This window comes from Geotrypetes seraphini, chromosome 1 (assembly GCF_902459505.1).
Source record: "Geotrypetes seraphini chromosome 1, aGeoSer1.1, whole genome shotgun sequence".
In the NCBI taxonomy this organism is placed as follows: Eukaryota; Metazoa; Chordata; class Amphibia; order Gymnophiona; family Dermophiidae; genus Geotrypetes; species Geotrypetes seraphini.
In genome coordinates this window covers 296,599,327-296,611,795 of record NC_047084.1, presented here as the reverse complement: position 1 = coordinate 296,611,795, position 12,469 = coordinate 296,599,327, and the positions used below count along the sequence as shown (strand labels likewise).

At 42.5% G+C, this 12,469-nt stretch overlaps 1 protein-coding gene across 3 annotated transcripts in view; it reads left to right on the top strand.

The window, feature by feature from the left end:
• The window catches only part of LOC117364589 (dynactin subunit 1-like), a 250,634-nt gene that overhangs the window by 39,888 nt on the left and 198,277 nt on the right, over positions 1 to 12,469 (top strand). For all 3 annotated transcript variants that reach the window (XM_033953955.1, XM_033953963.1, XM_033953946.1), the window contains exon 4: positions 10,679 to 10,710. In XM_033953955.1, coding sequence (XP_033809846.1) covers positions 10,679 to 10,710 — 32 coding nt within the window. The remainder of the gene's footprint in view (positions 1 to 10,678; positions 10,711 to 12,469) is intronic.

Here is a 12,469-nt window from a genome sequence, read left to right as displayed (position 1 = left end):
TATATCCCTATAATTGTATTTCCTGAGATTGTATCCACTTCTATCAAAATCTGTTCATTGTGGGTAGGGTTACCAGACCTCTTTTTAGAAGACCAAAACCCGGTAGTTTAGCTTTTAGAAAGCCCTGACCTTCCAGCTGCATCTAGAGGGCCTCTGAGCATGCGCGGATGATGTCACTCACATCTGTGCATGCTGGGAGGCCCTCCAGATGTGACCTGGAGGTCGGAAAAGAAAGATGAGGCTTTGTGGGGGTGGGGCTAGAGGCAGAGCGAGGCAAGATAAGAAGGGCCTGTTCTGTTGTCAGTCGGGCGGGGAAGCGCCACAAAGGTAAGGGGCAAGGAGGGAAAAAGGGAGGAAAGGTGGAGTGGAGAGGAAAAGATACTTAAGGTAAAACTGAGGGGGGAGAAGGACGCTGAAAGCACTGGGGAAGACAAAGGGGTGGAGAAGGACGCTGAAAGGACACGGGGGAGATGAGGGAGGGGGAGAAGGACGCTGAAAGCACCTGAGGAAGACAAAGGGGTGGAGAATGACGCTGAAAGGACATGGGGAAGACGGAGGGGGAGAAGGACGCTGAAAGGACATGAAGAAGACGGAGGGGGAGAAGGACGCTGAAAGGACATGGGGAAGACGGGGGAGAAGGACGCTGACAGGACATGGGGAAGATGGGGGGGAGAAGGACGCTGAAAGGAAATGGGGAAGAGACAGTGGGGAAAAGACGCTGGCAGGGAAGAAGACAGAGATGCTAGACTATGGGGGGAGCGGAGGGAAGAAGATGGGTGCCAGACCAATTTGGAAGGGGGGAGAAAGGAAGAGGCACAGTAACAGAGCAAATGGAAGAGAAAGAGAGAATAAAGAGAGTGGATGGAAGGAATTGAATGAGAACATGAGGAAAGCAGAAACCAGGCAACAAAGGTATGAAAAAATTCTATTTCTTTTTTTTTTTGCTTTAGGATAAAGTAGTATATTAGTAGTGTTGATAAAAATGTATAAACATTAGAGGCTCTGGTAGAAACCCGTTTACAAAGTATGTATTCTTCCCAATTAATATTTCCAAATTAATAAAGTCTTTTTGCTTATTTGTAAATGGGTTTCTACCAGAGCCTTTAATTCAGTAGCATAATTAAATGAAATAACTATTTCTGTAGTTTATAGGGATGGGTGGGGACGGAGGGGATTCCTCGCGGGGACGGGTGGGAACGGGTGGGATTCCTCACGGGGACGGGTGGGACTTTGGCGGGGACGGGTGGGATTTTTGTCCCCGTGCAACTCTCTAGCTCAGACGCTGTTCCGATGCTCATAGAATTCCTATGCATCTGGTAACTGTGATTCAGGTTATTCTTCCCAATGTGCATCACTTACTCCTTTTCAAACTCTATCTATAATTAGCACTTAACAAGAGATACAACCAGTGGTATAGTAAGGGAGGCGGGTGGGCGGGCGGTCCACCCCAGCGCCATGTTGGTAGGGACGCCAGCACCCTTTCTCTTCTCCGCCCCCTCTGCCTCTTCCCACTCCTCCCCTTGCCACATGCGCGCCCCCTTCCCTTTCCCTGTACCTCTAGTTGTTCACCGCCGCAAGCAACAACTTCAAATTGGTCCTCACGACCATGTCACTTCCCGCTTCATGTCACTTCTGGGTGCTACCCATAGGAAGTAATCTCAGAGGGAGAGCTGCTGAGGTCACGAGAAGCAGGTTAAAGTTTCTACCAGAGCCTTTAATTCAGTAGCATAATTAAATGAAATAACTATTTCTGTAGTTTATAGGGATGGGTGGGGACGGAGGGGATTCCTCGCGGGGACGGGTGGGAACGGGTGGGATTCCTCACGGGGACGGGTGGGACTTTGGCGGGGACGGGTGGGATTTTTGTCCCCGTGCAACTCTCTAGCTCACAAACCACACATGAAAAAGGTCATCAACTGGACATTGCAGCATTCATGACATACCAACGATCCAACCCAGTAATTCAAACCCCCAAAGGTACCTGGTCCCCATCACTTTGGTCAGACCACTTCACCTACAACTTCAAAATCAATTGGAACAAGAACAAAACTACACCTCAATCTAACATAAAAAGAACATACACCTCACGCAAATATATCGAACCAACCACCTTCTGGTCAAAAGTAGATGAATCACTCCAAGACCAAGACCCAAAAAACTTCATCTCTCACTGGAAACATATGTCCACCAACATCCTTGATGAATTAGCCCCACTACAAACCAAAACCAGAACCAACAGAAGATCAGACCCATGGTTTGACAATGAACTGCTCCAACTCAAGAAACAATGTAGAAGATTAGAAAGAAAATGGAGAAAAACAAATCTAGAACAAACAAAAACTGCTTGGAAAAGCAGCATCAAACAATACAAACGACTACTAAAAGACAAAAGGAAAACTCATTACTCAAATCTTATAGGCACAGAATTCCAAGACACCAAAAAACTTTTCCAAATCCTAAAAGATCTGACAGACACCAAACCCTACACAACCACAAACAATACCCCAATCCCATCAGCTACCCTCCTAGCTGACCACTTCAAGAACAAAATTATCAATGCCAGAGCCACCCTCGATTCTACCCCATCCCACCTAAGCATAATCACAACTCACCCCACAGAAAAAGATTCAACAGCAGCAGACAGAACTTGGTCTCAATTCACCAACATACAATGGCCCGAGTTCAATAACCTCTACAAAAAATACAGCCACGCCTCTTGTGACTACAACCACTGCCCTTCCTACCTCCTTACCACCTCCAGTGTAAAATTCCGAACACTACTTCTACAATGGATTCAATCCACGCTCACGGATGGCATTTTCCCCTCTGTACTCAGCAAAATCATCATCACTCCAATCCAAAAAGATCCAAAAGGACCACCAGACCAACCCTCCAACTTCAGACCTATTGCCTCAATACCGCTATACGTCAAACTTACAGAAGGCCTAGTGGCCAAACAACTCACTAATTATCTAGATGACCATAACATCCTCCACCCCACGCAATCTGGCTTCAGATCCAATTTCAGCACAGAAACTCTCCTAGCCTCCCTTATGGACACAATCAGACAACACCTCAGCACAGGGAAAAAAAATGCTCCTTATACAATTAGACCTGACCGCAGCCTTTGACCTAGTTGATCACAAGATCCTTCTGCAAATCTTGGACGCAATAGGTGTCTCTGATAAAGTATACGCCTGGTTTGAAGGCTTCCTAAAATCCAGAACCTACAGCGTAAAATCAAACAACGTAAAATCAGAACCTTGGGCAAACCCCTGCGGAGTACCACAGGGTTCCCCACTGTCCCCCACCCTCTTCAACCTTTACACTGCCTCTCTCGGAACACATCTGAACAATCTAGGTATAACCACCTATAGCTACGCGGACGACATTACCATCCTCACACCTTACGATCAGCCTAAACCCACCATGCCAAACACCCTACACCGAATACTTAATACAGTTATGATCTGGATGAAAGATCACAAACTTAAAATCAACCCAGACAAAACCAAACTCATCCTATTCGAAAATGACAAAATCCAAACCTCAAAATATTTAGAACTCAACTCAATCAACTATCCCATCCAAACCACCATAAAACTACTAGGAATGACCTTAGACAGAAGCTGTACCATGCAACCACAAATAAATAATACAATCCAGAAATCTTTCACAATCATGAGAAATCTGAGACAAGTCCGGAAATTTTTTGAAAGAAATCAATTCCAGCTTATAGTACAATCTTTAATCCTAGGACTGCTAGACTATTGCAACATCCTTTTCCTCCCATGCACTGCTACTATGATCAAACAACTTCAAACAATCCAAAACACAGCCTTGAGACTCATCTTCTCATTAAGAAAATTTGACCACATCACAGAAGCCTACATCAACTCACACTGGCTACCAATCCAAGGAAGAATACAATTCAAATTCTACTGCATGCTATTTAAATCCCTAAACGGAGACAGTCCTTCCTACCTGAATAACCGCCTCAACCGGGCATCCACACTCAGACACAGAAAAGCGCACTCCCCATTCATGCCTCCCCCAATCAATGAAGTAAAAAGATCAAAGCTTCACGATGGCCTCCTGGCCACTCAAGCCGCAAAAATGGATACCCGAATCTCCAACCTACTGATGACCACATCAGACTACAAGACTTTCAGAAAAGAAATAAAAACAATACTTTTTAAGAAACTCCTAAATCAGCCCTAACATCACCTAATTTTACCTCCATGTACACAATTTTACTGTAAACTGTAATTATCCTTACCTCGAATTTACCTAACTACCACTCTAATGTATCTTCGATTCCTACACTGTAACCCCGTTTTGTAAATCTTTTGTAAGCCGCCTTGAACTGCAAGGTAAAGGCGGAATAGAAATCCCTGATGTAATGTAATGTAAATGTAAAGTTGTTACTTGCAGCGGAGAACAACTAGAAGTATGGGGGAAAGGGAAGGGGGCATGCACACGGCAGGGGAGATCATGGAAGGAGAGTGGGGGGCAGAGATGAGGGCGAGGGAATGGCATCTCTGCCCTGGGTGCCTCTCATCCTCACTACACCACTGGATAGAGACAGGAAAATTTTTGAAATGATAAACTTGCTTGCATTGTGATATGAGATATACATGTATCATTTTTGACCCTTCCAAAATATGCTCAAAACTACTGCGAGACTACCATTAGAGGTTGTGGTGACCATTTTCACAATGGAGCTGCTAGGGGCAGATGCAGGTGGGATTCACTCCTTCACCCATCATCTCATGGGACTATCAAGGGGCTACTTCACTGAGTTTTCCTAGTCTTTGTAATTTTTGAAAGAGTAAAATATCAATTCACTTTTACCTGTTTTACACCATTCAGAATTTTGTACAATTGAATCATATCCCGTCTCAGCCATCTCTTTTCCAAGCTGAAGAACCCTAACCTCTTTAGCCTGTCCTCATATGAGAGGAGTTCCATCCCCTTTATCATTTTGGTTGCTCTTCCTTGAACCTTTTCTAATTCCACTATATCTTTTCTTTGAGATACAGCGACCAGAATTGAACACAATACTCAAGATGAGGTAGCACCATGGAGCGATACAGAGGCATTATAATCAGTAACGTAGTCAGGCTGCTGATTAGGTTGGGCCCAAAAGCAAAAAGGGTAGGCTAAAAATTTAATTTCTGCCCCCGCACCCCCAACTACAGCAAACCCAAATTCAATTTATGCTCCTTCCCCAGCACACCTCAAGGTAAACCTGTGCTGGTGGTGATCCCCAATCCCCGTCATCCAAAGACCTCCTCTGCGCCAAAGAGTTACACGTTGGGTAGGGTTACCAGATATCTGGATTTCCCCAGCTTTTCAAATCCCCAGCACTTTCTCTGGGTTTTGAAAAGCTTTCCTTCAGGCAGGAGGGCATCTGCACATGCGTTGGTGTGCTGCCCAATGAGAACAAGGAGCAGGGGGGTGGGATTGGAGGTGGGGCTGGGGTGGGATCGGGGGGGTGACAGGACGGTGATGGGTTGGGTGGGTCAGGGAGGGCCTATGGGTGGGTCTAGGGGTCTGGATTTTCCAGATGGAAACTCTGATAACCCTAATATTGGGTGGCTGCTGGCATTATCCTGGAGTTGGAGCTGCTGCTGTCAGCTTACATGAATGTATAGTATGCTCAGTTTTGCACAAACGTGAAAAGTGAGCATACGCGAGGGAGGGAATGCCCTGTGGATGGGAACAGTGACAGCTCCAGGACAGATCCGGCGACTGCCCAACATGTAAACTCTTTGGTGGAGAGGAGGCTTTGGAATCCCTACCAAACACACTGAAGGAGATGAAATTTTGAACGGGCCTGAGCTCTAGCTGGGTGGACCTGGACCTGCCCAAGCCTACCTATGGCTAAGCCATTGATTATAATATGATCTATATCTAATTATACATTTTGGTGGAATTCGGTATGCCATATTTTTAAGATGGAAAGAGCAATTGCAATACAGAAAGGGAACTATAATAATTTTATAAAGATCTGGGGGCCATTGGAATGATATTGTAATATATAAACATCATTTTCCTTGGATGAATATATGTACACATAGGGGGGTGGGAGGAGTTTTTCTGGAAATTTCACTAAATTATATGTTTATATTATATTTATGATATAATTGATTATAATATTTGAAAGAAGGTGGGTGGGACGGGATATAATTTTTATGTTTTTTAGAATTATATGAGAATTACAAGTGTTATTGTTGTTACTAATGATATATTCCTGTACGCTTGCTGTAAGTTTTCAAAATGAATAAAGAATTAAAAAAATAAAAGATTATAATATGATCATATTTATCATCCCTTTCCTAATAATTCCTAGCATCCTGTTTGCTTTTTTGGCCACCGCTGCACACGGGGTGGAAGATTTCACACTTTCCCTTCTCGTTTCCCTTATCGAGGCAATGGGGTGTCCCAAACACTTGTTTGTACTGAAAGGATCTGATGACTTTATGGTGGCCAAACAAAAAACATGACAGCAAAATCCTGAAGGTTGTTTAGGTGCATAGGGGAAAGAATGGCCACTAAGAAAAAGGAGGGAATAATTCCTCTATTTATGTATCTAGTGAGATCTTATTTAGAATTGTGTACAATTCTAAAGAATACCCCCTTATTAAAGAAATAAATAAAATGGAGTCAGTACAGAAGTTGGCTGCTAAAATGGTCACTGGCCTTTGTCATCAAGCATATGGGGAAAGACTTAAATATTTCAACATGTATACTTGAAAGGCACGAGAAGGGAGATGTAATAAGAGCCAACCCAAGGAGATAACTTTTAGGAAACTGCTCAAAACGGTAATGTTTGAGTGACATTATTCAGGCATTTAGGAGAGGTGAGATGAGATGAGAAGGATTCCTGTATTTTTATATTTGTTGTCAATATTGCATTAGTAGATCACAGCTTATTTTGAGTTTTGTTTGTTTTAAATTATCTATGTATCTTGTAATTCACATAGAATTGAAGGATATAGAGAGTAAGAAATGTTTTAAATAAAAAATAAATAAGTGTGTAATGTACTTGGCGAAGTGTAAACCTTGTGCCCCCTCCCACTTCCCTGAGTGGCTTAAGGCCATTCTCCCCCTATGTTCAGTATTTGCTTTTCTTCTTCCTAGCTCCCCCAGATAGTCTGCATCCCTCTTTCAACTCCCTGTGCCCCTTTCCTCTCTATCCATCCCACCAGGCCCAGCATCTCTCTTTCCCCTCCCTATCCCTGCTAGGTCCATCATCTCCCCTTCCCTTCCCTCCCTACCCCACTCCAAATACAGCATCTCCCTTTTCCCACCCTATCTCCCACCTGGGTCCAGTGTCCACCTTTTGTTCTTTCTCTAATTCCTGGGTCCAGCATTTTCTCCCCGTTCCCTTCCACTATCACCCTACCTGTTCCATGCCTGCTCCTAAAGTACTCTGAACCAGAGCTAGGGCTTCCAGTAGAGATCTGTCTCGTGTGCTGGCAGATTCCGCCCTCCCATGGCACATACCCTGCCGGAAGGAGGGCAAAACATGGCAACATTTGAATACAGGCCTCTACTGGAAGGCATCACACTGGTGCATAGTAATTTTGGAACAGTCCCAGAAGTGGTAGGGTGAAAGTAGACACATGGGGAAGTGAAGGGAGAAAAGATGCTGGCTGCAGGACTGGGACAAGGAACAGGAAAGATGATGCTCTCCTGCCATACCACTGCCCTGTCTACAAATGCTGATTCCCTAGGCAGATGCCTAGTTCATCCAGTGGCAGGGCTCAGAGATATTTTAATTCCTCTGTGGCATAAATGCAAAGGAGGCAGACCTTTTGCAATTGATAGGTAGAACTAGAATGAGGTGGACAAAACATAAAGGTGATAGGGGATAGATTCAGAAGTACTACTACTACTATTTTTGTATTTCTATAGTGCTACCAGATGTACATTAAAAACTTGATATTGTTCCTGCTCAAAAGAGTCTAATTACAGTCTAATTAGGATGGACACACAGGACAAAAGGTGAATCTCTGCATATTGATCAAGTAGAGATTTACAAGGGGACTGATGTGGTGGATAGGGTAGGAGACTACAGAGGGAACAACCCAGATAGGGGTAGGACTTAAAAGCAGCTTCAAAAAAGTGGGCCTTCAACCTGGATTCGGCCCTCAAGGATGGACTTTGGGGATCCCTGATTTAGTGAAAGAGAAACACGTTGCAGTAATCAAGACAAGAGGTGTTGAGCATGGATGAGGGTCTTGGTAGTATGCTCAGAAAAGAAAGGCTTGATTTTAGTAATGTAGAGAAAGAATTGACAAGTTTTGATGGTATGCTAGATATGCGAAGAGAAGGAAAGAGATGAGTTGAAAATGACTCCTAGGTTGCAAGCTGATGAGACAGGGAGGATGAGAGCATTATCCATTGAAATCAAGAACAGAGGGAGAGGGTATTTAGGAGGAAAGATAAGAAGTTTAGTCTTGGCCATGTTTAATTTTAGCTGGCAGCGAGACATCCAGGTGGCAATGTCAAACAGACAGGCTGATACTCGGACCTGGATTCTGGTAGAAATTTCAGGCGTAGAGAGGTAGATTTACTTGTCATTCACATTAAAGCACCAAGGAAAGAAGTATAAATGGAGAAGAGAAGAGGTCCTAAGACAGAGCCCTGAGGTACTCAGACTGATAGCAGAATGGCAGCAGAGGAGGATCCTCCAGAACTTACGCTAAAAGTGCAATGGGAAAGATAGGAAGAAAAACATGTGATGACATAAACCTCGAAACCCAAGAGGAGGCGATGATCTACAGTTCTGAATGCCACAGATAGATCCAGGAGGATGATGACGGAGTAGAGGCCTTTGGATATGGCCAGCAGCAGATCACTGGCAAGGGCAGTTTCCATAGAGGTGGCGGAGCCCAATTGAAGCGGGTCGAGGTTAGTTTGAGACGAAAGAAAGTCAAGTCAACGGCGATGGACAGCATGTTCAAGTAGTTTGGATAAGAAGGGGAAGAGGGAGATGGGGCAAGCAGGGTCCGGCAATGGTTTTTGAGGAGCAGCTTAACTATTATGTGTTTGAAGGCATCAGTTATAGTCAGAGTGGAGAGCGATAGGTTGAAGATATGGCAGATAGGGGTTTTTTCAGGATTTCCCCAATGAATATGCATTGAAAGCAGTGCATGCAAATAGATCTCATGCATATTCATTGGGGAAATCCTGAAAACCCAACTGGAATACGGCTCTCGAGGACCGGAGTTCCCTACCCCTGCTTTAAAGCATTATTGCAAAAGCACCTTTTTATTCAGGCATTCTATTAGATTGGAGGTATATTGCCTATAGCCAAAACCAAAGAAAATTGACCCCAAGAAATCCACAGAGAAAAAATCCAGGAGAAACCAAAAAACACTGTGGAGTGACGATGTTCTTGAAATGGACTTTATTGAAAATGTCAAAGTTCAAAGGTAGAATAAAATAATCCACATAAAGGCGAAATAATCCACATAAAAATCTAAAAGATCTAGTAGGAAATTTGTATGACTGAGTATCTGAGAAAGACTGTAATATGTGGTGGTTTAGAAATTTGTGATATACGAGTCATATTGATGTTTTGTGAATTGGATTTATATATGTTTTTACTGTAATCCGCTTAGGTTTTAAGCAGAATATAAATTTTTAAAATAAAATAGATACATTTTTCTGGATTTCCAAATGTTTATTGCAAATAAGTAAATAAGGTGGTTGAAACAAGAGTTCTGTCCTTGCAGGATGAATCCTTTGCTACTAGATGCTGAGAGACTAAAGAAATGGATGTTTGATTTCTGAATGGATGAATCAGGAAGACAGTGAGAGAGGGATGTTGAATGACTGGATGGATGGATATTGAGCTTCAAGGAAAAGGAAAATGCATTTCCAGAATGAAAGAGAGGTTCTTGCATTGTGTGCTCTGTGGGCTGCATTCTACAAACGGCACCGGTATCGGCGGCTGCCTATAAAATGATCGCCGATTGTATTTCAATCACACAGCGGCATTGCGGCTACTTCAAATATAGGCGCCAGAAATTTAGGCCAGGGTTTTTGAGGCCTACATTTCCAGCGGCCATGTTTGATATGAATCGCATCTATGGAGGTTCCGTAGGATGCCTAAGGTTGTTTCCAGTGTTATCCATGCCTACTTCGACCTTAGGTGTTCTAAGGCACCCCCGTAAAAATGATCTGGGTGCCAGTTTTGTAGGTGCCTACATTTTTATTTTAAAAATGATTTTTTTAATGGCTTTTGCCACTTATGTTAGGCACCGTTAGGGTGGCATTTATAGATACATGTTATGTTTTATAGAATATGGGCCTGTGAGCTTATGAGATTTCGGTACTAAATGGAGGAGTTTAAAAATACCTGAGCATCTAGGGAGCTGTGGATTGGCCAGTATGATCAGAGGATGGATGTGTCTTAGGCTGATGCATGAACCTGGCAAGCCTTTCAGTGACTGGAGAAAATGGGTCATATGCAACATTTGACCTATGAAAGCAAAGGTGGCAAACTCTAGCAGGAAGTTACTTATAGCTTTAGTTTACAGGCTGCTGCAATCACAAATACAATATAAAGTAAAATTACACACACAACCGTGGGGGATAGATCAAATGACAGTAGCAAAGTGCAAACTGTAATGGTGCTCTGTTTGTTTTGCTCTCTTTATAGACGTCCTGGAAACAGCCAAAACCAGCAAGTTGGTGAGTAAATACCAAAGTTTCTGCCAGCTAATAAATAAAGGATAGTTAGTGTTTCTGCTTTACAAAGGGAATCGTCGGAGTATTTTATTTTAATTTTTAAATTTATTAAGCTCCCCTTTTATCAAGCTGCATTAGCATTTTTTATCGCTGGCCGCTGCAGTAAATGCTCCGACTCATAGGAATTCTATGAGTGTTGGAGCTTTAACTGCAGTGGCTGGCGATAAAAACCCTAATGTGGCTTGATAAAAGGGGGTATAATGTTTATGCTTCCCAATCTAATATTCTCAGTGTTGTATAACATAACACACAACATTTGTAAAACACGTAAAACATAAACAATCAAAAAGTGTATTTTAAGAGTTAGAGCACAGAGAGTGAAGTTTTTAGCAGGCCTTGACCTCTGTTTTTTAGGAGTTGTAATTCTTTTTATTATCAAGACAAATAAGTCAACATTAACAATAAAAAAAAATATATCTTCACCCACCAACTCACCCACAGTCCATCCATTCCCCATAAACCCATAGCCCCAGCCCTGTCAAGAAAATAGAACAGAACTGGAGCTGAAATATTTAACTTGTCACATGACAAATATTCCCAGACTATCAGAGTCCCAAAAAGAAAAACCAAATTCAGTAATTTTATAGCTAGCTATATGCTCCATGTGGAATTGAATTCCAAACAGGTTCCCATATTTGCTGAAATTTCTGCCATCTCTGTGGTTGAGCCTTCCCCGCCCTATGGCATTCCTTCACCATGAGAGTATAAACAAGATTAAGCCATTTTCTCAAAGTGGGTGCCTGAAGCAATCACCAATTAGACAAAATACGAGGTCTGTTCAAAAAGTTCCAGGACTGATTTTATAAAAAATTATTAAATAATCTTGCAACCTATTCCATTGAGTCCTCTTCAAAGTACTTCCCTTCCCTACATATATACTTTTCCCAATTTTGTTTCCAGTTCTGAAAACAGTCCTTCAACGCATCTTCAGAAACTGCCAAAAGTTGCTGCATCAAATTTTGCTTTATGTTTTCAATGGTGCCGAATCGCTTTCCTTTCAGCATTAATTTAAGTTTAGGAAACAAGAAGTCAGCAGGAGCCAAGTCAGGGAAGTAAGGTGGCTGGGGAAGAACTGTCATTGCATTTGTTGCGCAAAACTCATGAATTTTGACTGCAGCGTGATTGGGCGCATTGTCGTGAAGCTTTTCCATCTTTCTCCCTTTGAAACACTGTATACATATGCAGATGACATCTTTGTTCTCCTTGAAATAGATTCGAACCTCACCAACCTCTTTGGTAATATAATAGAATGTATAATGAAACTCCAATCATGGGCCCTTACTGTACAAATGAAGTTGAATGAGTCTAAAACAAAACTACTCTGGCTAGGCCCAAAATTAGATAAGTTACCTTTGTTTATTCTACTGCCTTCAGGATCTTCACTACTGATTGAATTCACAAGTAAAGTCCTGGGTGTCATTTTAGACTCAACACTTTCTTTCAATGACCATCTTAATTCTCTGGTGAAAAAATGTTTTTTTTTGTCTCCATATGTTGAGGAAAGTGAGATCCTGGTTCCATCAACAACATTTTTCTGTTCTTGTATAATCAATTATTCTTTCGAGGTTGGATTATTGTAATGCGGTCTTCTTAAGCCTGACTAAGAAAAGTCTTCAAAGACTTCAGTTGATCCAGAATATTGCGGCTAGGCTGATCTTTGCAAAAAGTAAATTTGATCATGTTTCTTTGCTTTTGCTAAAAC